The sequence below is a fragment of the Ursus arctos genome, unplaced genomic scaffold, assembly GCF_023065955.2.
Source record: "Ursus arctos isolate Adak ecotype North America unplaced genomic scaffold, UrsArc2.0 scaffold_8, whole genome shotgun sequence".
Lineage (NCBI taxonomy): Eukaryota > Metazoa > Chordata > Mammalia > Carnivora > Ursidae > Ursus > Ursus arctos.
Window position 1 is genome coordinate 21,296,471 of NW_026623100.1, and position 24,742 is coordinate 21,321,212.

Here is a 24,742-nt window from a genome sequence, read left to right on the forward strand (position 1 = left end):
TAACTGGATCCTGATTTCAACAATCTGAAAAATACACATAAACATATATATGACAATCGGGGAAATTCGAACACCACTTGGATGTTTGATCATACTGATGAATTACTGTTATCTTTAAGAGCAATAATAGCATTGTGCTAGTTTTTTAAAGAAATATGCTTATCCTTCACAGGTACATTACACAAATATTTATGTGTTAAATTATATGATGAATGGGGTTTCCTTCAAAATAATGGAGTGGAGACAGTAAGTAGAGCTATAAATGAAACAAGATTTGCCCTAAGTTGAAAACTACTGGAAGTTCAGTGTCAGGTACGTGGCAATTTATTTCACTTGTCTTTATATTTAAGACTGCCACAAATTTTGAAGAGAATTTCAAATGGGTATTCCAAAAACATTTTGCATATCTGAAATATTCCTAATGTGCATAAATGTGAATTTTTAAAAACGCATCAGAATAAAAATTTAACTGCACACTCTTACTTAATAATATAATTTAAAGTTACATTTTATATATTAATTAAAAATTCTTTAAAACCTAAAGAAACAGAGAGGGAGAAGAGACAAGAAAGTAGATGAATCTACAGCAGAATAATAGCAGTAATTAGGACTGAACTCACCTTCATAATACTTTGTGCCTCTTACAGCACCTATTACAGTGTGCCTTGAATTGCTATTATAATAACCCCAATTAGATGGTAAGCCCTTGATAGCAGGAACTAAGCCTAACAAAGAAGATAGAACCCTGATAATCACCTAATCAACTGAGGATAATGAGGAAAATTCTGCTGCAACTTCTAGCACCTCGCTGGAGCAAAGCTGACTGGGTAAGCTGGTGATTCTCTGCTCCCTCCCTCTGTACACCCTGTGGGACCCACCTAGTAACCCAGGCTAGCACAAGGGAGATAAACACTTCAAAGACAGAAGAGCACTACTGCTCAGTTAAGGATGCATGAACAGCCGCACTCTCCAATACAGGAGCCACTAGCCACAAGTAGCTGTTTACGTTTAAATTAATTAAAATTATAAATCAAAACCACAATATCACCTCACTTGTCAGAATGGCTAAAATCAAAAACACAAGAAACAATAAGGTTGACAAGGACATAGAGAAAAAGGAACGCTTGTGCACTGTTGGTGGGACAGCAAACTGGTGCAGCCACTGTAGAAAACAGTATGGAGGTTCCTCAAAAAGTTAAAAATAGAATTACCATATAATCCAGTAACTCCATTACTGGGTATTTACCCAAAGAACATGAAAACAGTAATTCAAAAAGATATATGCATCCCTATGTTTATTACAGCATTATTTACAATAGCCAAACTACGGAAGCAACCTAAATGTCCATCAATAGATGAACACATAGAGAAGATGTGATATATATCACATATATATTATATACCACATAACAAATATACGTGTGTGTGTGTGTGTGTGTGTGTATAATGGAATATTATTCAGCCATAAAAAAGAATGAAATCCTGCCATTTGCAACAACATGGATGAATCTAGAGAATATAATGCTAAGCAAAATAAGTCAGTAGAGAAAGACAAATACCATATGATTTCACTCATATGTGGAATTTAAGAAACAAAGCAAATGAACAAAGAGGAAAAAAAGTGCGACAAACCAAGAAACAGACTCTCAACTATAGAGAACAAACTGATGGTTACCAGAGGGGAAGTGGGTGGGGGGCTGGGTGAAATAGGTGATGGGGATTAAGAGTACAGTTAACAAGATGAGCACTGAGTCATGTATAGAATTGTTGAATCACTATACTGTATACCTGAAACTAATATAACACTGTATGTTAACTATACTGGATTTAAAAGAAAATAATATTTAAATATTTAAATTAATTAAAAATAATTTACTAAAATTTGAGTACCTCAATCAAACTAGCCTCATTTGAAGTGCTCAAGAGCCATACATAGCTAGTGATTATCATACTGGACAGCGTAGATATAGGACATTTCCAAGTTCTATGGGACAGCATTGGTCTAGAGTTTAGAATTTAACTGAATTGGAATTTAATCTAGAATACTACGCACATCTGTCTTAGATACATGAATGCCTGCAATGGGGACAGAGAACCAGGCCACCAGTATGGCTTGTGTTCAAGGACAGAAAGGAAATGAGTAATTCTAGAACCTACAAAAGTACTGTGGTTCCCACAAAGAAAAAGAAAGCAGAATCATAATGATTTGGTATTACACCAGCATTCAACAGAGACCAGAGCTCAAGGATAAAGAATAAAGATGAATAAAACACCCCACTTTGGAAAGCAGAGCTTAAAATGTCTGGGGTACACAGAGAGATGGGAGAAGGGCTTTCCTCCCTTCAATCCAAACAGGTATAGTCTCTAAGACTCCACCTGAGACAGTAGTAGAAAAGAAAAACCTTAAGCTCTGAGGGAAGGGACACTGCCCTTCCCACAAGAGGTTATATTACAGTCCTGGAGAAGCCTGTAAGAGCAAAAGCCTAAGAAAACAAGGATGACAATTTCAATAATTTCTAGGGAGACAGTTTATACTGCTGAAGAAACAAGTTTCTCCATTTCCTAAGTTAATGGGAAAAAGAAGTAATCTGGGAAAGCATCCTGAGTAACAAAATATTTTTGAAAAAGAAATCAAGGAACTGAAAGAGTCTTTGACCCATATAAAATTTCTAACCAAAATCAAAATTTAGTTGAGTCATGGAGCACATTAAGTGCAGTCCACAGCCCCAGATAAAGACTTCATGAAGGCATGAACTCAACATAGGATTCTCAATTGGGACAAATATGGCAAACCTACACATACATGTAAGTAATAAATCTAACTAGGAATAGTAAGTTCTAACTAGAAATACTAAATAATGATCATCACATGATGCAACATTCATTAAAGAATAGATTTTTAAAAGAGGAACTTTTTAAAATGTAATTATCCTACTGAATGTTCTTTTGGGAAAATGCCTAATGTGACCACATATTCTAAGGAACTACTGCAGACAAGTGCTATCCCAAATGCAAATCACAGTGAGCGGAGTTTTACATCTATAAGCTAGAAATATACTCTTTCATTTTAAAGCTCCGATTTTGACAATGATTCTACTGAGAAACATCACAGTCAGTGAGGTTGAAGTGGACAGTTCAACCACAGACTGTCCATCTCCTCTTGCTATAGCAGCAGGTTGGCAATTTCTGAGAACATTCAGAGATCACCTATGTGTTCTATTAGTACATATGACTTATATATGAATTTTTAACTGTACCTATGCTTTTTAAGTTCTACATGTACTCTATTCTGCATTATGCACTTCGTTTTTCTATACAATTCAACAAAATAATATTTTCATTGTATACCTAATATGTATAAAACTTTTTTTATATATACATTTAAAACATTCATAAGCCATTTATCTACTGCAGTATTTCTCTGGTCCTGTGGTTACACTGACATCTTGTGGCATTAGGAAAGAAACTAGACTGCAATGACAAGGGATTTCTCTCCCTTTCTCTCTCTTTTTTTATTTTTTTATTTTTTGGCTAAGTTATTTGATATGGATTCAGCGTTTATGTTTTTCCAAGGCTTTATCTATACCCAAGATAGCAAAACTATTAAAATACTATACTAACTCCAATGACAGCAAACATTAGTTACTATCAGTGACATTCTTGAAACAATTCACTTTGGTAACCTGACTGGGAAGGATGTAGAATTATTTCAAGAACATCACTGGATAAGTAGGACTGCCCACAGTTATTTATCTCATAATTAAAGTTTATAATTGGAATGGTTATAAAGTAAGACTTTCCTGTCAAGGATAAAGGCATCATTTCAAACCATTTTCTCTATATATTTGGATAGAGTCCCACACTGTGTCTTGGCCATGAATGTTTAGTTTGAAGTAGAGTATTGTATTGATATTTAGGAAAGTTTTTAAATATTTAGAAAAATTAAGAAAAAATGTAACTATGAATTACATTTCTTTCTTATCAAGTACCTCATGTCTACCCAATGACTAACAAGCTTAAAGATGTATACTAATGGGAAAAACCATGGCCTCATGGGCAAAATCCATTAATGTTAGGAATATAACAAAAAAGTTGTGATCAATACCCCAATCTAATTCTACATGTTGCCACTGACAGGTCTCATCATTTCTGATAAAAAGAGAGAATTCTTTTTTTTTTTTTCTAAAGGGGGGGCTTGGGGCAGAGGGAGAGAGAGAATCCCAAGCAGGCTTTACACCAAACGAGGAGCATGACGTGAGGCTTGATCCCACAACCCCGAGATTACAACCCAAGCCAAAATCAAGAGTCAGGCGCCTAACCAAATGAGCCACCCAGGCACCCCCAGAAAGAGAGAATTCTAATGGCCAGTTAGACACTGGTGACTATAGCCAGAAAAAGACATCTTTCAATCACATGAAAGTCTTAGACAAAACCCTGAAATTTTACCATCTTATTATATATTATTTTTTCATATGTCTCCTCAGCAACAGAATCAAGACCAACATTTGATTCAGATAGCATACCCCTAAATTTATATCTTCTAGAGCTCTAACACTGAATTCTACCACCTTACGTAATTATCCAATTCACATTTTTGAAACATTCATATAACAGTATTCTCCTTATAGAAAAACCACCTCTGTAAGTATGCTCTCCATGTTAGGGCTTAGAGAAATAAATCATTACACTGAAGAGTCCCTATCAGAGAAAAAGTATATAGCAAACTATCCTTCATCCCAGGGGCTCCTATTTATATAGAAGCAACACTTCTATTTTAGCATACTAACCAGTGAAGATCATTTACAATTAATTGACCAATGGTAATAGTAATTATGAAGAATGAACAGACAACTGCATTAACTATGTATGCAATGATCCAGTTTGACAGCCACACATCCATAATGTACAGCAGTGATACTCAATATTGTTCATAAACTGGCTGTCAATCTGCAAGCTGTCCCCAGTTCTCAACAAGGTAAGAAGATTTGACCAGAATGTAAATCAATTATGTCCCTAAGCACACTGTTTAGTTCCACTGACATTTTTCTTAAAGTGAGACTTCTCATTATAATAAAGGAAGCACTGCACTGATTTACATTCTGGCTTAAGCACCTTATATCAACAAACTGACATTTTGTGTAGCACTGCTCTACAGTATCTAAAGAGAACAGAGATTGCACTATATGGGTGGGGTGGGTGTTGAGGGGAAGCCCATCTAGGTCTATCTCTACCATATACTAGAATATTACATCATTGCAAAATACTGAAATCAAGAATTTTTGTTCTACTTTAAAAATTAATATGGACTTCCAATTTTACTACTGGGCCATAAAGTAAGCATTTTCCCTTACTCTTCTTAGAAAGCATCCAAAAGCAATTAATCCAAAATCAGCAAAGAAAATAAGAAATAAAAACACACTCTCCATTTTTAGCAAAACCGGATCCAGCTAAAACTCCAGACCAAAAACAGGTATAAGAGCTTCCTAAAGAACGGAGGTCAATCCTGGGTACTTAAGGGAGGAAGGGGAGAGATGTCTCAGCTGTACATCTCAGAAAGAGCTAGCAAAGTAAACTCCTCAAAGGTGAGAGGCTCGCTCTGAGTTGCAAAACATAAATTCCCAGCAGTGGGATAGGATTCATGGGCCGTCAACAGAACATCCTGGACCCAGTTGAAATCTGAAAGTCAGAAGAACAGGGTCTAACCAGGAATCACACAAAGAAACTACATTTGTAATCGTAGTCTGTTTTTGCTTCCATAGAAGGGAAGCTGCATTGCAAAAACCCCACAACTGCCGCCTGTGCCCAGTGACTGGTAAAATAGCTAAATGAACTCAACAACCAAAAACCCTAACTAGGGTTTTTGGAACACTAGCTAGTCTGGAATGTGGCTCTAGCTCCTTCCTATTAAAAATCTCCTAAAAATAACTGACCACGCAAAAACTCACATTTCCAGATGAGTTATCACAAAGGAACAAGCACAAATCCATACAAAGTTACGAAAAAAAAAAAAAGGAAGAAAATTAAAGGAAAAACTATTAGTAGCCCAAAAACAAAACAAAACCAAACAAAACAAACCCTCTTATCATAAAAATATTGCCACAAAGTAATGAAAATTGTAGCTAAAACTTTTGCTGTAATAAAAAAACGTTAAAGAGAATTCTCAAAGCATAACACTGACATATAGGAGCTCAGGTAAAAGATGTCTAGATGATAGGAAATTATGTAACATAAACTTGAACAATTTAGAAAAGACCTGGAAAAAAATGAAACAATCATATGAATGCTGTTGAAACTGGAAAAAATGCTACAGGGAATAGACATTTCTGAAAATGAACACAGAGGATTAAAAAAAAAGGAAAAGGAAAGTAAAAAATTTTTAAGAGGGGGTTAGAGAGGAAATAATAGATGTAAAAAACAGGATATCCAACATATGAATAACTGGAGCCCAAAAAGACCATCACAGAAACAGGAGAGACAAATATTTGAAGATGTAATTCCAAAAAGATTTACTAAAATCATAAAATAAAGAAAAACTAAATCTATATATTGAAGGAGCACCTGGCTGGCTCAGTCAGAAGAGTGTGTGACTCTTGATGTCCAGGTTGCGGGTCTGAGCCCCAAGTTAGGTGTAGAGATAGATAGATAGATAGATAGATAGATAGATAGATAGATAGATAGATAACAGATAAATCTATTGAAAGGGTACACCATGTCTCAGAAAAAAATTGATCCAGAAAAGACATGCAAAAATATTGTCACAAGAAAAAAGAAAAGAAAATCAGGCAGGCCTCCAACTTCAACTCTAGAACAGAAAAGATTACTATTAAAAGAACTTCCTAATGAAAGCATGACCCAAGGATTAAACACTTAAGAAAACTGCTGTCCAAATACAAAATCACTATTCAATTATGAACATGCAAAACTCAAGGAACATTATTTCCATAGGTCCTTTCAGAGGACTCTATTAAAGGAAGAATTCTGTTAGCCAAGCAAAGCTGAAAAAGCCATGGTAAAGTAACTGGTGACAAACTTCTAAGCTATTTAACTGGTAACAAACTTCTAAGCTATTTAACCATAGAACTAAGAACTAAGAATAAAATTAGAAGGAAATTAGGATGCCAGAACAGGATTTAAAGTGTTATTACCACTAACCTGCAAATATGATACAACTAACAAAAGTTAGGAAGGGAAGAGAAGAAAAAAAAGTTATATAAGGACAATTTAAGGATAAATATTTCCTCATCTTTAAAAGTTGGCAGTTCAGATCTATTGAATCATGACTTATAAAATGACAGATTACATAAATAGATACATATGTACAGATACATAAATAGATTAACTGTATGAAGGTAAACATAAGATAATAAATATCCTAGTTTCATAATTGCTTAAGAAACAAGATATTGTCTATGTTTTACATAGAAGAGTGTGATATAAAATAATAAAAAGTTACATCAAGAAACATAAAACTAGGGGTGCCTCGCTGGCTCAGTTGCTAGAGCATGTGACTCTTGATCTCGGGGTTGTGGGTTCAAGCCCCACACTGGGTGTAGAGGTGTAGAGATTACTTAAAAAAGTAAAATCTTTAAAAAAAAAAAAAAAAAGAAGAAGAAGAAGAAGAAGAAGAAAGAAAGCACCTGGGTAGTAGGTTAAACGTCTGACTCTTGGTTTCAGCTCAGGCCATGATCTCAGGGTCCTGGGATCGAAACCCATGTCAGGCAGGGAGTCTGCCTAAAGATTCTCTCCCTCTGACCCTCCCACCATGCACGCATGATCACATTCTCTTTGCCTAAAATAAATAAATAAATCTTTAAAAAAAAAGGAAACGAACAGAAATTAACATTTTTAAAATATAACTTTTTGGTGAATACCATACTTTTGATCTGGGAAAACTCAAACTTAATTTTCAAGAATATGCCCTCAAGTAAAAATGCTCACGTTACAATCCCTGAAGATGAAAATTAATCTCTGTTGAAAAATCTAAAAATAACTCCAATATAAAGTTTAATTAACATAACACATATTATATATATGAATTAGAAACCTCAAAATTGGTAGCACCTCAAAAATTAGCCCTATCAATTATGACCGACTCATGAAAATACTAGTGAAAAGTGAAATATGTTGTGATTTGTTCAATTCTGGAATATATCAGTGGAGTCAGAGTTAAAGGATATGCCACATGAGTTCAAGTATGACACATTTCACAAATACTGAAATAGGCAGCCTCACATAACACTTTATAAAACACTTTGTTCTTATTAAGCATTCCTGCTATATTTAACACTAAAGGTTACACAGAGTAAGCAGACACAGAAGAACAAAAAATGGAAAATAATCAATTAAAAGCCAGAACTTTGGGGCGCCTGGGTAGCGCAGTCGTTAAGCGTCTGCCTTCGGCTCAGGGCGTGATCCCGGCGTTATGGGATCGAGCCCCACATCAGGCTCCTCCGCTATGAGCCTGCTTCTTCCTCTCCCACTCCCCCTGCTGTGTTCCCTCTCTCGCTGGCTGTCTCTATCGCTGTCAAATAAATAAATAAAATCTTAAAAAAAAAAAAAAAAAGCCAGAACTTTATGCTATGTGGTTCCCATAAACACTGTTCTATGAAGTCACATTGGGTTGGATTCAAGCCTCCAATTTATCAGTGTTGTTTTATAAATAGCAAAATAAAAAGAATCCACTATATTTATAAATAAGGATACTCTTATTTCCAAAGCAATCAGACAAATCTATCCTTAGACTATTTACTATGTATGTATTTATGAAGCAAGAAAAGGGAGTGGGGAGAGAAGGCAAGAGTAAAAAAAAGAAACAAGGGGGCAGACTCTTTGATAAAATATGAACCTTAAACTGCATGTTAACAAAAAGATGTTCAAGGGCAATTTTCACATGGAAAGAGAAGTTTCCTGAGTTTCCCTTCTTGTGAGGTTTTCTTATTTTGATTCTTACTGCCATCAAACGGAAAAGTTTCCTTTTGAACTCATTTTTATAAAAATCTTGATGGGGACACTTGGATAGCTCAGTCCGTTAAGAGTTCAACTCTTGATCTCAGATCAGGCCTTGATCTCAGGGTTGTGAGATCAAGCCCCACATTGGGCTCCATGCTGGGCATGCAGCTTATTTTTTAAAAAATTAAAAATTAAAAAATAAATATCTTGACGAATTCTGTGTAGAAAATATGTTCTCATCATAAATGGTGGCATAGTATATTTTCTCTCCGCATATAGCCTTCACTTCAGTCATATTCAAACGTCACTGATGTCAATGACTTTTCTAAGTCACCTAGCAAGTTTCCATAGTTCTATATTTATTTTCTACCCCTTAATCCTCCAAGTTTATATTTATAGCCTCCAGCAACAGTCTAGGTGGTAACTGAGCCACCAGGACAGGTACGACAACATATATGGGAATGTAGCTTCCCTGGTGAGGAGAGGAAAATGTACTTCAATACTTCAAAGTTTTAGCAAAGAACAGCTTTGGAAGAGAACTCAAAAGATTGGGACAAAAGCTACACAAGATGGGCAGTCCCCCTTTCTCACTTTAAGTTCAGCTGGTCCAGCCACTCTGTTCGAGACATTATCATCTATAGTTTGTTGCAAACTTTGAGGTGTCCTAGATTTTGTTTCTATAAAAGAATCTCTTCCATTATAGACTGAAACATGGATGATTATGGTTATTTAAATATTTATACAGGTAAGCAAAGCAGATTGCTGAAGTTTGTCGTATTATTTACGGGGCAAGCAGACGCTGGTGCACGGATCACCTAAGTGAAGAGTCATATGTCCATCCCTTGACCCTGTTGTTCTTGCAAAAGCTGAAGGTATACTTTCCCTTTTTAAAGAAATACTCTACTTCCAAACAAGGGCCTAATACAATAGATGCTGTACTTGAGCACATGAAAGTACCACATCTTCAAGAGGTTAACTGCCTTGCTTGAGTCAAATTATTTTTTGTATTAGCCAATATAAAGCATAATTAGGTCAGTCAGTTTGCTGCCAAAGAAACTAAATAAATCCTGTTACTAAAAATAAGTGATTTAAAGTTATTCACTGGTTTGAATTATCTTAGCAACTGTTCTTTCAGTAACATAAAAAATTACAAGTTAACTATATCCTAAAATAGAAATCACAAAAACTGCATCTCTAATTTTCTCCAAACACTTATATAAGTAAGCACAATACTGAATTTCATAAATGGGACTATTATATTTTGAAACTGTAAACTAAATTACCACACTAGCATTTCTCAAATTGTTCCATGGAATGTTAATGTTCTCTGAGATTTTTCTAAGTGTTCCACGAAGAAAAAGATGATTATGGTCAAATACACCTCAAAATGCTGGGTTAAAGTTAAAACAGGTATTGTTTTATAACAAGTCTGAGACACGCTTTCCCTCACCAAACAATTTACTAAATGCCACCATATACCAGGCCCTTATCTGGGTTTGGAGGTTACAACAGTGAACAAGAGAAATAAAATGCCTGCTCTCATGGAGCATTCTTAGTAGTGGAGAGGACAGTCAACTAACAAAAAAGCAAATAAATACAATACAGCCAGTGAGAAGAGCTATGAATACATGAAAATGGGATAACAGAGGGCAGAAGATACTTCTCTCTAGATGGACACATTAAGCTACAGAGCTAATGTTTTTTGTTTCCTCAATTAGGGAATACAGTACACAGTATCTCCCAAACACAAGTTTATCACGAACCCTTTTGTCAATGAACAACTATTAATTCTATTAATAGCTCATCAAATCAATTCTAGAGGGGCATCTGGGTGGCTCAGGTCATGATCCCAGGGTCCTGGATCAAGCCCCATGTCAGGCTCGGGGCTCTGCTGGGAGCCTGCTTCTCCCTCTCCCACTCCCCCTGAGTATGTTCCCTCTGTCACTGGCTGTCTCTCTATCTCTGTCAAATAAATAAATAAAACCTTAAAAAAAATATCAATTCAAAAAGTACTCGTCTAACCAATATGCAGACAACAGCAGGATCAAGACTCAAATATAGCTCTTCTGATCCTAAATACAGTGGTTTTGTATCCTCTTCATCTATAAAAACAGAAATAATAATAGTACGTATCTCAGAATCGTCGTGAAAATTATGACGTCAGCTAATTCATGTAAAACACCTGACAGAGGGTATGGTATATACTCTGCTCAATAAATGTTATAGTTACTATTAATACAGTTACTATGCACATCTTCCTCTGTTATCCCAAGGGGACTAATATTGCCTTCTTTTAATATCTTGAACACTTTATTTCTACCTCTTTTACAGGACATAATTAATTTCATTCACTCCTCTATATGGTAGATTTCTTAAAGACAGCAACCCAAACAGACTGCGCACGGCTAGGCCACAATGAAAACTTACTATGTAGTTGTGTACACAATATCCAAAGTGGGTTAAATGTGCATGTGAAAAAAAAAAAACCTTATATAAAAAAGCAATCTCCCCTCAAGGAAACACGAACCATATTACAGCAAGGCTTCCATGAAACATCTTCGTAATTATGCATTTTACCTATTCAAAATACTTTCATATATTAACATCACCAGTAATGGGTCATATTCTTCCTGATAAGATATACTAAGATACCATTTCATTTCTTTGATATTCCTGCCAAAAATGCATAACCAGAATTTTATCAAGAAAAAACATCAGACAAACCCAAACTGGAAAACACTGTACAAAATAAATGACCTGAACCCTTCAAAAATGCTAAAATAAAAAAAAAAAAGTTAAACTCATAAAAGATAAAGAGTGAAAATCTGTTCCTAATTACAGGAGGCTAAAGGGACATGAGACATAACAGCTAAATTTAACAAATGATCCTGGACTAACGAATTTTGTTATTGTTGTTACAAAGGACATTAGTGGAACAACTGGCAAAATTGATTAGGAACTGGAGATTAAATAACAAATCTGTATCAATGTTAACTTCCTGATTTTGATCAGGATTTTGATTATATGACAGTCATATAAGACAATTTCATTGCTTTTAGGAAACTCATACTGCAGTATTTATAGGTAAAGAAGCATTATGTCTACAATTTAATCTCAAAGGGTTCAGAAAAATACACAAATAAATACAGAGAAAGAAAGAAAATCATGATGTGAACACAGCAAAAGAACAAGATTTGGGTGAAAAGTACTCTAAGAGTCCTTTGTACTATGAAAACATTTCCAAAAGTCTGAAATTATTTCAAAACGAAAGGTCTAAATACAAAAGTAATGGGTGACAAAAAGGAAAGATGGCAAATAATCACATGAAAAGATGTTCAACATCATTAGCAACCAGGAAAAGTGCCAACTAAAACCACAATGAGACGTCACTAAAAGCAAAAAAGAAAAATTTGTCAATACTAATTGTTGCTGAGCAGGTGGGGCAACTGAAGCTACCAAACATTACTGGAGGGAGGGAATGCAAACTGTATAGTCACTTTTTAAGAAACTTCAGAATTGTTTTACAAAGTTAAACATACACTTACCACATGCCTCAACAATCCTAGGCATTAATACAAGAGAAATTAAAACTTACATTCATACAAAATCTGCATGCAAATGTTTGTAGCAATTTATTCATAATCACCAAATACTGAAAACAACTCAAATGTCTATCAACCAGTAAATGGATAAATTGTGGTACATTCATATCATGGAATTCTACTTCGCAACAAAAAGGAATGAATTCTTGATAATACGACATGTATGAATCCCTAAAGCATTATGCTAAATGAAAGAAGTCAGCCTCAAAGGTTACTTGTTGTATTATTCTATATATATTTATGACATTTTGCAAAAAAGCAAAACATAGGAAGAAAAAATAGATCAGTGGTTGTTAGAAAGAAGGCTGATTAAAAATAGGCAGCATGAAATTAAAATAACATGATGGAATTTGGGGGGCTGGGAAGCGATGGGACTGTTCTGTGTCTTGACTATTACTGTCATTACACAATTTTATGCACAAATCAAAACTCACAGAACTATATACTAAAAAGAATAACTTTTACTATATATAAATTTTAAGTATACATTATACTCAAAAGAAATAAAGTACTTTCATTGGCACCTCATTTTATTCTCAGTCCAATAAAAACTATGTAGTTACTATACTCTCATTTTACAAGTGAGGAAACTAAAGTACAGCAAGTAAGTGTACATACAAATTACATATGGTAGGACCAAAATTGTAGTCCAGATATACTGATGCTACACAAATGTTTTATTCTCTTAATTTTCTCATGTTCCACTAAACTTTATGGGCCACAATGTCCCTAAAGACAAAAAGGATCAAAGGGAGGAAAAATAGGATCAAGAGCAGGAAGAGAAGAAAAAAAGGTAGTGGAAGTGTGCCCTTTAGAATTTGACCTTTGTCCTTAAGGAAATTAAAAATAGTCCATAATTGAACACGTCTGAATAGTGATCTATATAGGCAACAAATTAACTGGCATTAAAGGATTAGCTGGTGATTTCTTCCATAAAACCTCAAATTCTTAATACAAAGATAAAGCAAAAGCAAACAAAACATTCACAGGTAACCTTGTAACTACTGCCGCAATTTAAGCTAGCCAAAGTCTTCAGAACAATACTGAGAACAACAATGATGGTGACTACAATTCAGAACAGATTTTACAACTTTAAATAAATGTTTAAAAATATTTCCAGATGCTAACACCCAAGGGTGGAAAACAATAGGGATACCTTTTCGGTTTCAAAATCGAAGAAATGGCAATTATAATTGTTTGCAAAGGAAAACACTGTAAGTACAAAAGCTTGGGGGGAAATTAAGTTTAGTTTCTTTAACAAAAAATAAAAATAAAAAATAAACAATTACATCTGTACCAAAAATAGCATACTTCACCTAAAAACAGTGGCGTGGTTTCCTCTAATGTAGTTGCGTTAGGATCTGCCCCAGCTTCTAAAAGAATCTGTACAATCTTCCAATGTCCTTGACTTGCAGCAAGATGTAATGCACAGAAGCCCTCAAAAGTCTTTGTCTTAATGTAGTTTTCAGATGAATCTATGTAAAAATAAAAAAATGTTAACTGGGAAATATTGCTGCTATTTCTTGTGATTAAAAAGCAAAGATTCCAAGAAGAATTTAATTAAATATTTAAATATAATTATAAATGGGAGGTCTGAGTTTAAAACTCTCTAGAAAATCAAGAAAAAAGTTCTACAGGGGTCATGGTATGAAAAGCTCTCTGGTATTCTTAAGATACAAATTCTGCCCGCAAACTCATTTTCTATTCTCTAATTTTTGGTGGGTAGGGGAAGGGGGGTGGCAGGAGTTGAAAGGTAACACAAAAGCAAGATGTGAAGAGGATGTAGCACCAAATATTTGCTTAAGCAAGATATACTGAAACATTAATAAATTTGATTTTTTTTAATTTCTAAGTTTCTATGGGAGAAATTGGTCTCATCTCAAGCATTACCTTCTTGTACTCAACTAGTAAAATGAAGGTAGTTTAAAATACTCCTTTACTAACCTAAGACTACAGTCTAATAGTTAATGAAGATTGCATTTCTAAAATAAAATGCACTCCAAAGAAATCAAACATACAACTTCTAAGAAACTTATGAATTAATTTACCTTAAGGTTTTTGGGGTTTATTGTTATGAAAATCTCACAGTTCTGGTAACATTATAATTATGTAAATAATGTCTACATTAAAATTTTGTAACTCCACAGCAAAATAGAATATTGAAGTCACCTTGAGGCTATAAAGTCACTTTGAAAAGTGATTTCCTTACCTTTACTCCCAAAACAATAAAATTCTAAACCCACAATAAAAGAATGGTCTGTTAAGGTGAATGGTGAAGGCATTTTGAGGCTATAAAATTTTTTTTTAAACTTTAAGCAATGTTTTCTTGAAACACCAGGCTTAAAACTAATGCTCCTGACTAAAATAATCATCTGTTTTAAGTAATTCTTATAACGTAACTCACTGATGAAATTGGCAAAAATATAATAATATTCAAATAACAGCTTGTAAGCATACTTTTTTAAAAAGCCCAAACTTTACATATGCTCAACTAAATCGCAAGATAGAACAGTTATATTTTTAATGTTTGTATCACAAAAACAGTGTCTCCCAGATTAGTGAGAAACTAATATTCAGATATCCACAAAACTATAAGGTTAAGACAAAAACTAGGAACACAAAGATATATATATAGATACACAGAGAGCTCCAAATGGGAAATCTGAATATTACAAAGATGCTCATTCTTCCCAAAATAATTAATAAATTTATTATAATTCTAATCAAAATGCCAAAAGAGCTGGCTGTTGTTTGGTTAGCTGGTTTACTTGGTAAAGTGACCGAAGTTCATAGGGGTAGGGGAGGGCAGATAAGAATAAAAAAGAAGTTAGAAAAATAAAGAAAGCAAGTACTGAGAGGAGACTAGACTTACTCTATATACTAAACCGGGCCTTAAAGTTAGAATAAGTAAAATAATGTGGCATTGACACAAGGGCAGAGGAGGGTACCCATGAGGGAGAGGAGGAGGAGGAGCCAGCAGAAGCAAAAAGAGGCAAAGAGATGATGGCTGAACAGTAGCCAACCTAGGCCAATGTTGGGTCAGATGCTGAGGAACCTTCTTTTAGAAAAGAAGGATGTTCTCTTCCACTGGGAAAGAAGAAAAAGAGATAAGGCTTAATCCTAGCCATTTAAAATACTATACGGCACACAGAGTGAACCTTACCTAATGTATGCAATTAAAAAAAAAACAAAAACCAACCAGGAAGGGGCAGTGGGGAAATCTCAGGATAGAATGGGGGCTGTGACAAAAGCATCTAACTGGATTACAAATGGATGACGCTTTAGAAAATGGTTTCATCGTGACTAGAAACCGTAAGGCTAAAGACAAAAGGAGTGTACATACGCACTACAGTCTCGTTGGTAAAGTTGTTTTTCATAGGGAAAAAGATTAACAATTCTGAAACCACTATATGTGTACAATAAATCGGATAAGCAAATGAATGTATGGTAGCTAGTGATGGTCTCACTTTTGGAAAGGGAGGTTACAGAGAAGTAAAGGAAGAAGGCTAGAATGAACCACGATACGGGATTAGAATCCAGACATCAGTATGAACTTGTATTTAGCTGTAATACAGATACAGATGGACAGACAGAAATACTTTTAAGTATGTGTATATACAGGGGTCATAATAAATACATTTCCTAGCTCTGTCTGCTAAAGGGGCTTAAAAATAAAGACGTGCCAGGAGCCATAAGCACACTCAGTGCCCAGATCTTAATTTTGAGTACCATTCTCCAATAAAAGGAACCAGGGCTCTTAAGAAAATGGCTGATTGTAGGGCTGGCACAAAGAACATACAAAATGAGCCTGGAACATCTTCCAGGTTCAGCAAGTTTAAAAAGTGCTCAAAAAAACAAAACATGGAGAGGGGAGTGTGGGGGGCGGGGGAGGGGGTGCCTGGGTGGCTCAGATGGTTAAGCGTCTGCCTTTGGCACAGGTCATGATCCCAGGGTCCTGGGATGCAGCCTTTTCTCAGGCTCCCTGCTCAGCAGGGAGTCTGCCTCTCCCTCTGCCCCTCCCCCTGCTCCTTCTCAATCTCTCTCTCACTGTCTCATTCTCAAATAAATAAAATCTTTAAAAAAATAAAAACATGGGGGCATGTCAATGAAACACAAGAGCCAATCTGAAATGGCATTCAACGACAAAAGCTAGAACAATCTGAGCAATAAAATAAGTAACATCATATTCAATAATAACCCAATATATAAAATTAATACATGAGTCCTGGCAGATATAAATGATTGAATAAATGGAAGACAGGAGATATTCTAAATATCAGAAAAATTCCATATAATTTATGTAGATACACCCCCCTCAAGGAAGGGAGCTGAATTCCCACCTGAGTGAGGACCACCCTTAGTGATTTGTGCACACACCCATCTTAGGGAAGGGAAACAAAAACACCTGTGCAATTACCTACGAAATAAAAAAAACGCACTTCTCAGGACAAAAAACAGTGAAGTCAGTTAACTACTGAATTGAGATCTGAAAAGATTTTACCTAAAGAAAAAATAGATACATTTAAGTAGCTAACTCTAAAACCACTGGACCAGGAAACTAACATGGTTTGGCAAACATAATGGATTTGGAGTTAGAAGATTTGGGCTGCAATCCTGGCTCCACCAATTCTATTTGGATTACCGTTTGGGTAAATGACTCAAACTCTCTGAAGCACAGGTTCCGAAACAGTAAAACAGATAAAACAGCTGGCCTAAACCCTCACAGGGGTTCAACAGAATTACAATACTTATGTACTGGCACAGTTGTTAGAAATTTGGGAAAGTCTCCAAAACACCATTTTAAAGATTTGTTTATTTGAGGGGCGCCTGGATGGCTCAGTCAGTTGAGCAGCTGCCTTCGGCTCAGGTCATGATCCCAGGGCCCTGGGATTGGGCTTCCTGCTCAGCAGGGAGCCTGCTTTTCCCTCTCCCTCTGCCTGCTGCTTCCTTCCCCTACTTGTGCTTGCTCTCTGTCAAATAAATAAATAAAATCTTTATTAAAAAAAAATACTTGTTAGTGATATGCTACAAGTACAAGACTTAAAGTGACCTTTAGTCGGTAAGTGGTTTAATACTGAATTGCATGATTAACTGCCACTGAAGATTATTGTCCTCCAAGATGAATAGATGCATGAAATCTCAGTATCTATTATATAAACTTCCAATACAGGAAAGAAGACAAGCAAATTTGTTATTTATATTAATACTTTAAATAGAAAGTTAAAGTGAAAAACTATACATGCATATTAAATTTCTAAGTAATCCATACCACAATTGAACGCTCTTCTCCAACTTGAATGAGAAGACCATGTATGATTCTTAGGCTAGATTCTGGATCTAAACTGAAGAGACAGTAAATCAAAACCTTTCTAAATATCTAAGATGCTTCCATTCTTTTTGTGTAGGCCTGAGCACTTTCATAACTTTAGTACACTAATAAAAGGCATGTTTTAAGAATCTCTGGCCGTTCACTAATATTAAATGAAGTTCAAGGAGACAGAAATTATATAATAAAAGACACTTTAATGTATACCATATGTATATCAGCAGAGCTACAAAGGACAAGAGAGTTATGAATTAAATAAAACACAGGTATAGCAAGTATAAAGAATAACAGCAATGTCAAACTTGCTTTGGAAACTTCTAAGATTAACCCATAATACCGAGTTAACTGGTACAGATATAAAGATATCACTATCACCAATAAGCAGAAAAGATCTTACTTCACTCCTCAAGACTAAAACCCTCTGTACTTCATCATCATTTTAAAATACATCCTCACATGTAGCTGTAGGCTAGCTAGACCTTTTACAAAGTAGTCAGCTACCATTCCTCACTGGTCAATGTTCCTGAACTTGAGTCATCCAGATGAGTTTAAATTGTAATCTTTTTAAAAGGGAGGGAATCTAGGGACACTAGGGTGGCTCAGTCAGTTAAGCATCTGCCTTCAGCTCACATCATGATCCCAGGGTCCTGGCATCAAGTCCCACACTGGGCTCCTTAATCAACAGGGAGCGTGCTTTTCCCTCTGCCTGCTGCTCCCCCTGATTGTGCACTCTCTCTCTGACAAATAAATAAAATCTTTTTTTAATTAAATAAACAAATATTAAATAAAATAAAAATAAAAGTATGGACTGAATAAAGTAGGGACTTTAGTTAATTTACAAAAGGGAAGATGGGCCATAAGAACACATAAAACATTTTTTAAAGTGACCAATAGGCTATATAGCCTTTCTGCCTCATTCTGATTTTTTTCTAGTTAGTGAATTAAATAATCAGATCCGATAGAATTTTGGACATTAGTTCCAACTACAGAGAACAACCAAAGTCATGGAAGACTGAGACCAAAATGTCACCTCCTCCAAAAACAAGTCATACAGCTGCTTCCTAGTCTCTGCACACCCTACTTTCTAATCCTTGTGTAAAAACTACGTGTAAACCAGATTTATCTGAAGTTTATTTCATAACAGTGAACTCTAATAAAAATACAGTGAGAACATTTTATTTGACCATTTATATCAACTATTCACATAATCAACTATGTGTGGCTATCTTATCCTTCAGAAACATCAAGCCTAAAAAAGAATAGTCATTAAAAATGAAGGTGATACTTAAAATTTCTGACAGAAAACATAGATGACTTGAATAGCCGATTCAAACACATTTAATCAAAACATGCCTAAGTTTATTCTGCAGCTATAGGGAAAAAAACTGTAACATAAACAATACTGTTCTGGTGTGGGGAGAAATAACATTATATTGGGAATGATCTTTCTGACTAGAAAAGAGTATTTAAATTCATGCCTTTATTTATCACTAGAGATGGTCTGGGAACTCAAGCTATAGAATTAACTTCAAACAAATCTGAAAACACATATCAAAGTTTTTAAAATTTGAGGCATAAATTCTATTTTTCTAATATCTCTTAACAGTCAACTATAACAGACTCTAGAACATGTGCCTAGCAGTCATAACAAACTTCCTGTATTATGATTGGGGGAATTTAGCCTTGCCATTCCTCATTCCTTAAAAGAAAACAAATAAAAATCAATGCCAAAAATAAAATGGAAGGATTATTTCCTTTCCCAACCATGAAGCCATGAGTTAGTAATTCTGATGAACACCAGAAGTCTAAATTTTGAGTAGCTATACCTGTGATGACAAGTACATAGGGAAGAAGAAACGGAATTCCCATGATCAATGAAATGTAAACAGTTCACTGAGTGTTACAACAGTTATACTCAATCTCAGTTTAAATTAACTAAATGCTAAAAACGTGTACTTTGATTAAATGTTGGAAGCATGCCATAGTGAAAACCAGTGGGCTTTAGAATCAGAGAGAAATGGGTTCTAGTTTATTAAATAATCTTTGGACAAGTCAACTTCTCTGAGCCTTGGTAAACCTCTCATTAATAAAATGGGGATAACAATGCCTCAAGAGCTGTTTGGTACATATTAAATAATATAAATCAAGCATCTAGTACAATGACTGTTACAAAGCAGTGCTCGCTCACCATTATGCACCCCTCACACTGGCCTACCATCTTCTGTCACAATCTCTCATTTAGTCCCTTTTACAGAGTCCTTTTCTCAATAGTGAACTGACAAATGTATCACTGGCTCTCAGAAAGGGGAAAAAAAACCCCAAATTTTCAGCTTTGGTTTAAAGCATTGGCTGATTTCTGCCATGTAAATATTCCCACTTGACTGATTTCAGGTAAGAAGCACGAAGTCAACTGAATGCAGAGTTGGAAAGAGAGGCACAATAGCACACGGCCACTCTCTGTCCCATTACCCTTCTATCCTCTCCACAACACCTTTACATTTTGAAATTATCTTGTTTAATTATTTAGGTATTGTCTGTCTCCCCTGACAGGAATATAAGCACCATAAAGGCAGAGACCTTGTCTATCCTATTCTCTACTGTGACCTCAGATTAAAAAAAAAAAAAAAAGTAATTGGAAAGATTTCTGAAATTAAGGAAACTGAAAAGTATTTTAAAAAAAAAAAAAAAGACGACTAATTCAACCAAAGCACTCACACCCTCAGCTCCAGTAACATTGTTCCTTTTGTTTGGAAAAGGAAAAAGGAATAAACATGACTGTAACTACCAAAAGCTTAATTTAAAGAGCTCAGACAATAAAAATGGGCCAGGCACAGCAAGTTATATATCAAGAACAACATTTATAGATGTCCAGCTGAAACACCATACTTATAACCCAAGGCAGGCAATCTTACCATTCTTAATAATGCATAGGCAGTTCTTTTACAGTCATAGAAAAGGAAAACAAATACTACCGTTAATAAATCACATATTACCATTTTTTTATGTTTTATTAATCAGGCTTATAGGCCCAGCCTCCCATACCTTGAATTTACTTTACCTGTATGAATTAACATCCGTAAACATTCTACAGAGTTGTGATAAGCTGCTTCATGAATTGGCATCCATCCCCTGTTATCAGCAACATCAATGCTATGTCCCTTTTTGAGCAGTTTTCTTAAGACTTTAACATTGCCTTCCCTGGCAGCAAGTCCAACCGCGGAGCATGTAGCAGAGTAAGCCTCTGTAAAATCCATTCTTCTGACCAGTCTACAAAACAAGACAAAAAGAAAACACTATAGACAATAAAACAACACTGCACTCCTAGAGATTAGCAGATCAAAGCAGGCCTGTCCTGCATCTGTCACAGACTGCTGAGGAAAAGCCTGAGGTGGAGAAAGCGACCCGTCATGCCACAGCCTCTGCTAGAGTCTAAACCAGGAAGTGTCTCTGGGGATTTGGGATTCCCTGCAATGTTTTTATTAAAGATATCAAGAGTTTTAAGTGTTCTATCATTCTACTGGAAATGTCTGAGCAGCTCCTTCCTGCAGGCTTCTGCTCCCGTTCATACCCACCAAAGTGCGTTCACTGGAACTCTGTGGATGAAGGAGCTAAACACCTCCAGTTAATCCCAAACATGTACTCTGTTAACTAACCGCAATGCTCAGCCTCAAGAATTAATTTGTAGTCCTCTCCAGGAAAAAGCTAACCCCCAAAAAGCTAGAAAAGGAATGAACAAAGGAAAAAACAAAGATAAGTAAAATTGTAGTTTTTCTCCTGATCCTTTGCAAAAGGGGCTACACATTTATGTTTGCTTTCCTTGATCAAACAGTCCCACTGATGGAATATACTGAATATACTGAAACGCACAAGAGCATCATAAAAAAATGAGTCCATCTTTCCTATACCAGCCCAAAAAGTTCTTGACAGCATTAGTGTCTCTTCCTCATCATCTCCCTCCAAAGTTCATTCCATGTTCCCCCAGTATAGCTCTCAGTATATGATAGCTCTCACAATGGCAGCTTCTTGTTAATCACACCATGAGGCTAAGTTCAGGATTCTCAGGGGAAGAGTTACCTCAGGAGGGCAGTCCCTCTCAGTAAAACTCCTAGCCCAGCCTTCCTGAGTTTTTCTAATGATCTTAGGAGGTCGTTCAGGAAATGCCAACATGTCTAGTCCAATACAAGTGAAAAACTTTCTAGAACCACATTCTAAATAATTTATCCAGAAAATGAAGGTTTAAAAGAAGTTAAGGGTCGCCTGGGTGGCTTAGTCGGTTAAGCATTTGCATTCAGCTCAGGTCATGATCCCAGGGTCCTGGGATGGAGCCCCATGTCAGGCTCCCTGCTCGGTGGGGAGTCTGCTTCTCCCTCTCCTTCCGAGGCTCCCCCTGCTTGTGTTTGCTCTCTCTTTCTCTCTGTCAAATAAATAAATAAAATCTTTAAAAGGAGAAGTTAAAAGAAAGTACACAGCATTTCCTGTAGAAAATTTAAATTTATCCACGGTCACATTTAAATATAAAGCTATAACTGCATAAGTTGATTCTATAGTGTGCCAAACAGCTAACAGTAGCTATAGATTAATCTGATTGGATCAACTGGTCCCTTACTAGGAAAGTGAAGATATTTATTACAGAACATTTAATTACGCAGTTGACGGTTATTTACTGTGCACCAACTAGCTAATCAGCAATGTGGCGGATATAAAGATGACACAGACTTATTTACAGTCTCATAGAAATGATAAATACATGTTATTCAAAACAAAAGGAAGAAAGTGCTCCAAGAGAAGTACAGATGAAGAGCCCTGGGTAGTCAAAGAAGGGAGAAACTATTTCAACTTGTGAGGGATGTGAGCTGGGCCCTAAAGTACAGAAGGATCTGACAAAGAGAAAAAGGGCAGAAGAGCATTTGCAGGTAGAAGAAACACAACCAACATTATGTAAATGAACAAGCAAAGGTGAAGAAGGGACAGTGAATAAGGGAAACAATCAGTTCACTTTGGAAGGAAGATTAGCTAAACAAAGAACAGGAGGAAAAGGAGCTTACAGAGGTAGCTGAAGGCCAAACTGCGGGGAATCTGGAATGCTAGGCTACACTTCGTTGAAAGATACTAATTTCCAGCTAAGGCCATTATGTCCAAGTTCCTCAAAAAAGAACAGACCACATATTTATGGCAATTTATGGCATATTCATGTAATAAAAAAAAAAACTGTTTCTATGTAGGAAAAACACAAACATTCATAAGAATACCCCTCCAAAGACATTAAAAAACAGCATTTGAGTAAAAACAAGTATGAATCCCTTTCCAAATTTTACTGGCTTTTCTCACAGTTACAAATAATATTAATGGATCTAGATTAACAGGCAATAACCTGAAAAAAAAAAAAAAAACATCAGAACTGGTAATATCTTTGAGCTTAAGGGAAGAAGCAGCCAAAAGAAATGCATTATAATAGCAGAATCACTCCACTCAACCCTTAATACCAACATGCATACACTCTGCAACATCTCCTTTTATAAAAATCTTCGCATGTTCTTAACTAAATGAGAACAAGGTCAAACAACCAAATGTGATGTATAAACCTTAAACGGATCCTGGATGGTGAAAAAAGTATCAAAATATCAGCTACAAAAACCAACTGTGAGACAATTAAGGAAATTTGACTACGTAATAGATATTTGATGATGTAATTTTGTTAGTTTTCTTAGATGTGATAATGGCATTATGGTTATTAGGAGAAAGTCCTTATTCTCTAAGTATTTAGCAGTGAAAAATAACACATGTAACTTACTTCAAATGTTTTAAGATTAAAAAGTACATATAGAGAAAAAAAAGCAAAGTAGCTGGCAAAATGTCAATTATTGGATCCATGTGGAGAGTATATGAGTGATTACTATACTTTCCAAAAATTTCTTCTGTATGTTTGAAATTTTTCAATTTCTTAAAAGTTCAAATAATACTCTTTGAATCTGGGTTTTTTTTTATTCTTTTATGTAGCTAAAGACCACGAAACAGAAATCCTCAAGAAAGAACAAGAAATTTGCTAAAGCTTCTCTTTTCACACACAGAAACACAGCCATGCTGGCCCAAGTGAGTTTCCTAAAAAATATTCTGCAGCAGTAGTTCTAACCAGTAGGTCTTAACATTTTTTACAATCTTGACCTGTTGGAGAAACTCATTTAAAGCTATAAAGCTTCTCCCCGAGAAGAATGCACACAGACCGCAAATTCTGTATACAATTTCAGGTTCCACATATCGCTTCCAAAGCCTGTGCATGAGGCAAGAACCTTTGCCTACCCTTTTCTGAGTGAGCTGCTGAGAATACTAAAGATGAATAAGGTCGTTTTGCGTGTAAAATTTAAATGTGAGTTGAAACAACTGTAGCTCTTTCGCAGACGTAAAAGTTCTGTGGTAAACTTTCTGCTTTATGTGAAAAGCACACATGCAGAAGTCTTTGGCGTTAGTTTGTTGTTTGTTTTGTTTTGTTTTGTTTTGTTTTTTTTAAGTGTAAAGCCAAATACGGCACTCACAGTCTGTGCTCCTCTGGCTACTGCTAAATTGGCAGAAACCCAGTTTTCAAAGAACAAAATGTCCTCCTACATGCCAAACGCGGTGCCCGTATATCTCTTCCCGGTATCTAGACTATACCAGCAGCGACTCCAGGCGCTTCGCTTCTCCTTGTACCGGTTCGAAAGAAGCGGACAGTTCCAATCTCAGAGCCACAAATCCCAGGAAAGGATTGTGGATATTGTAGTCCTCCGCACACGCGCACCAGAAGGTTACGGTGCGTTGCAGAGACTACAAAAGAATCCATTGCTTAGCATACGGAAGGTTAATCCTTGATACTCTAAGTAACGAAACGAAA

At 35.7% G+C, this 24,742-nt stretch overlaps 1 protein-coding gene across 8 annotated transcripts in view; it reads right to left on the reverse strand.

Moving 5' to 3' along the window:
* Positions 1-24,742, reverse strand: part of ASB3 (ankyrin repeat and SOCS box containing 3) — a 101,295-nt gene that overhangs the window by 52,566 nt on the left and 23,987 nt on the right. For 5 of the 8 annotated variants that reach the window (XM_048222640.2, XM_026486144.4, XM_044378137.3 and 2 more), the window contains exons 2-3: positions 20,936-21,144; positions 13,868-14,026 (exon numbers count right to left, since the gene is read on the reverse strand). In XM_048222640.2, the coding sequence (XP_048078597.1) occupies positions 13,868-14,026; positions 20,936-21,131 (355 nt within the window). In that variant the 5' untranslated portion in view covers positions 21,132-21,144. The other 3 variants (XM_044378136.3, XM_057309479.1, XM_057309477.1) reach the window with 3 other exon arrangements.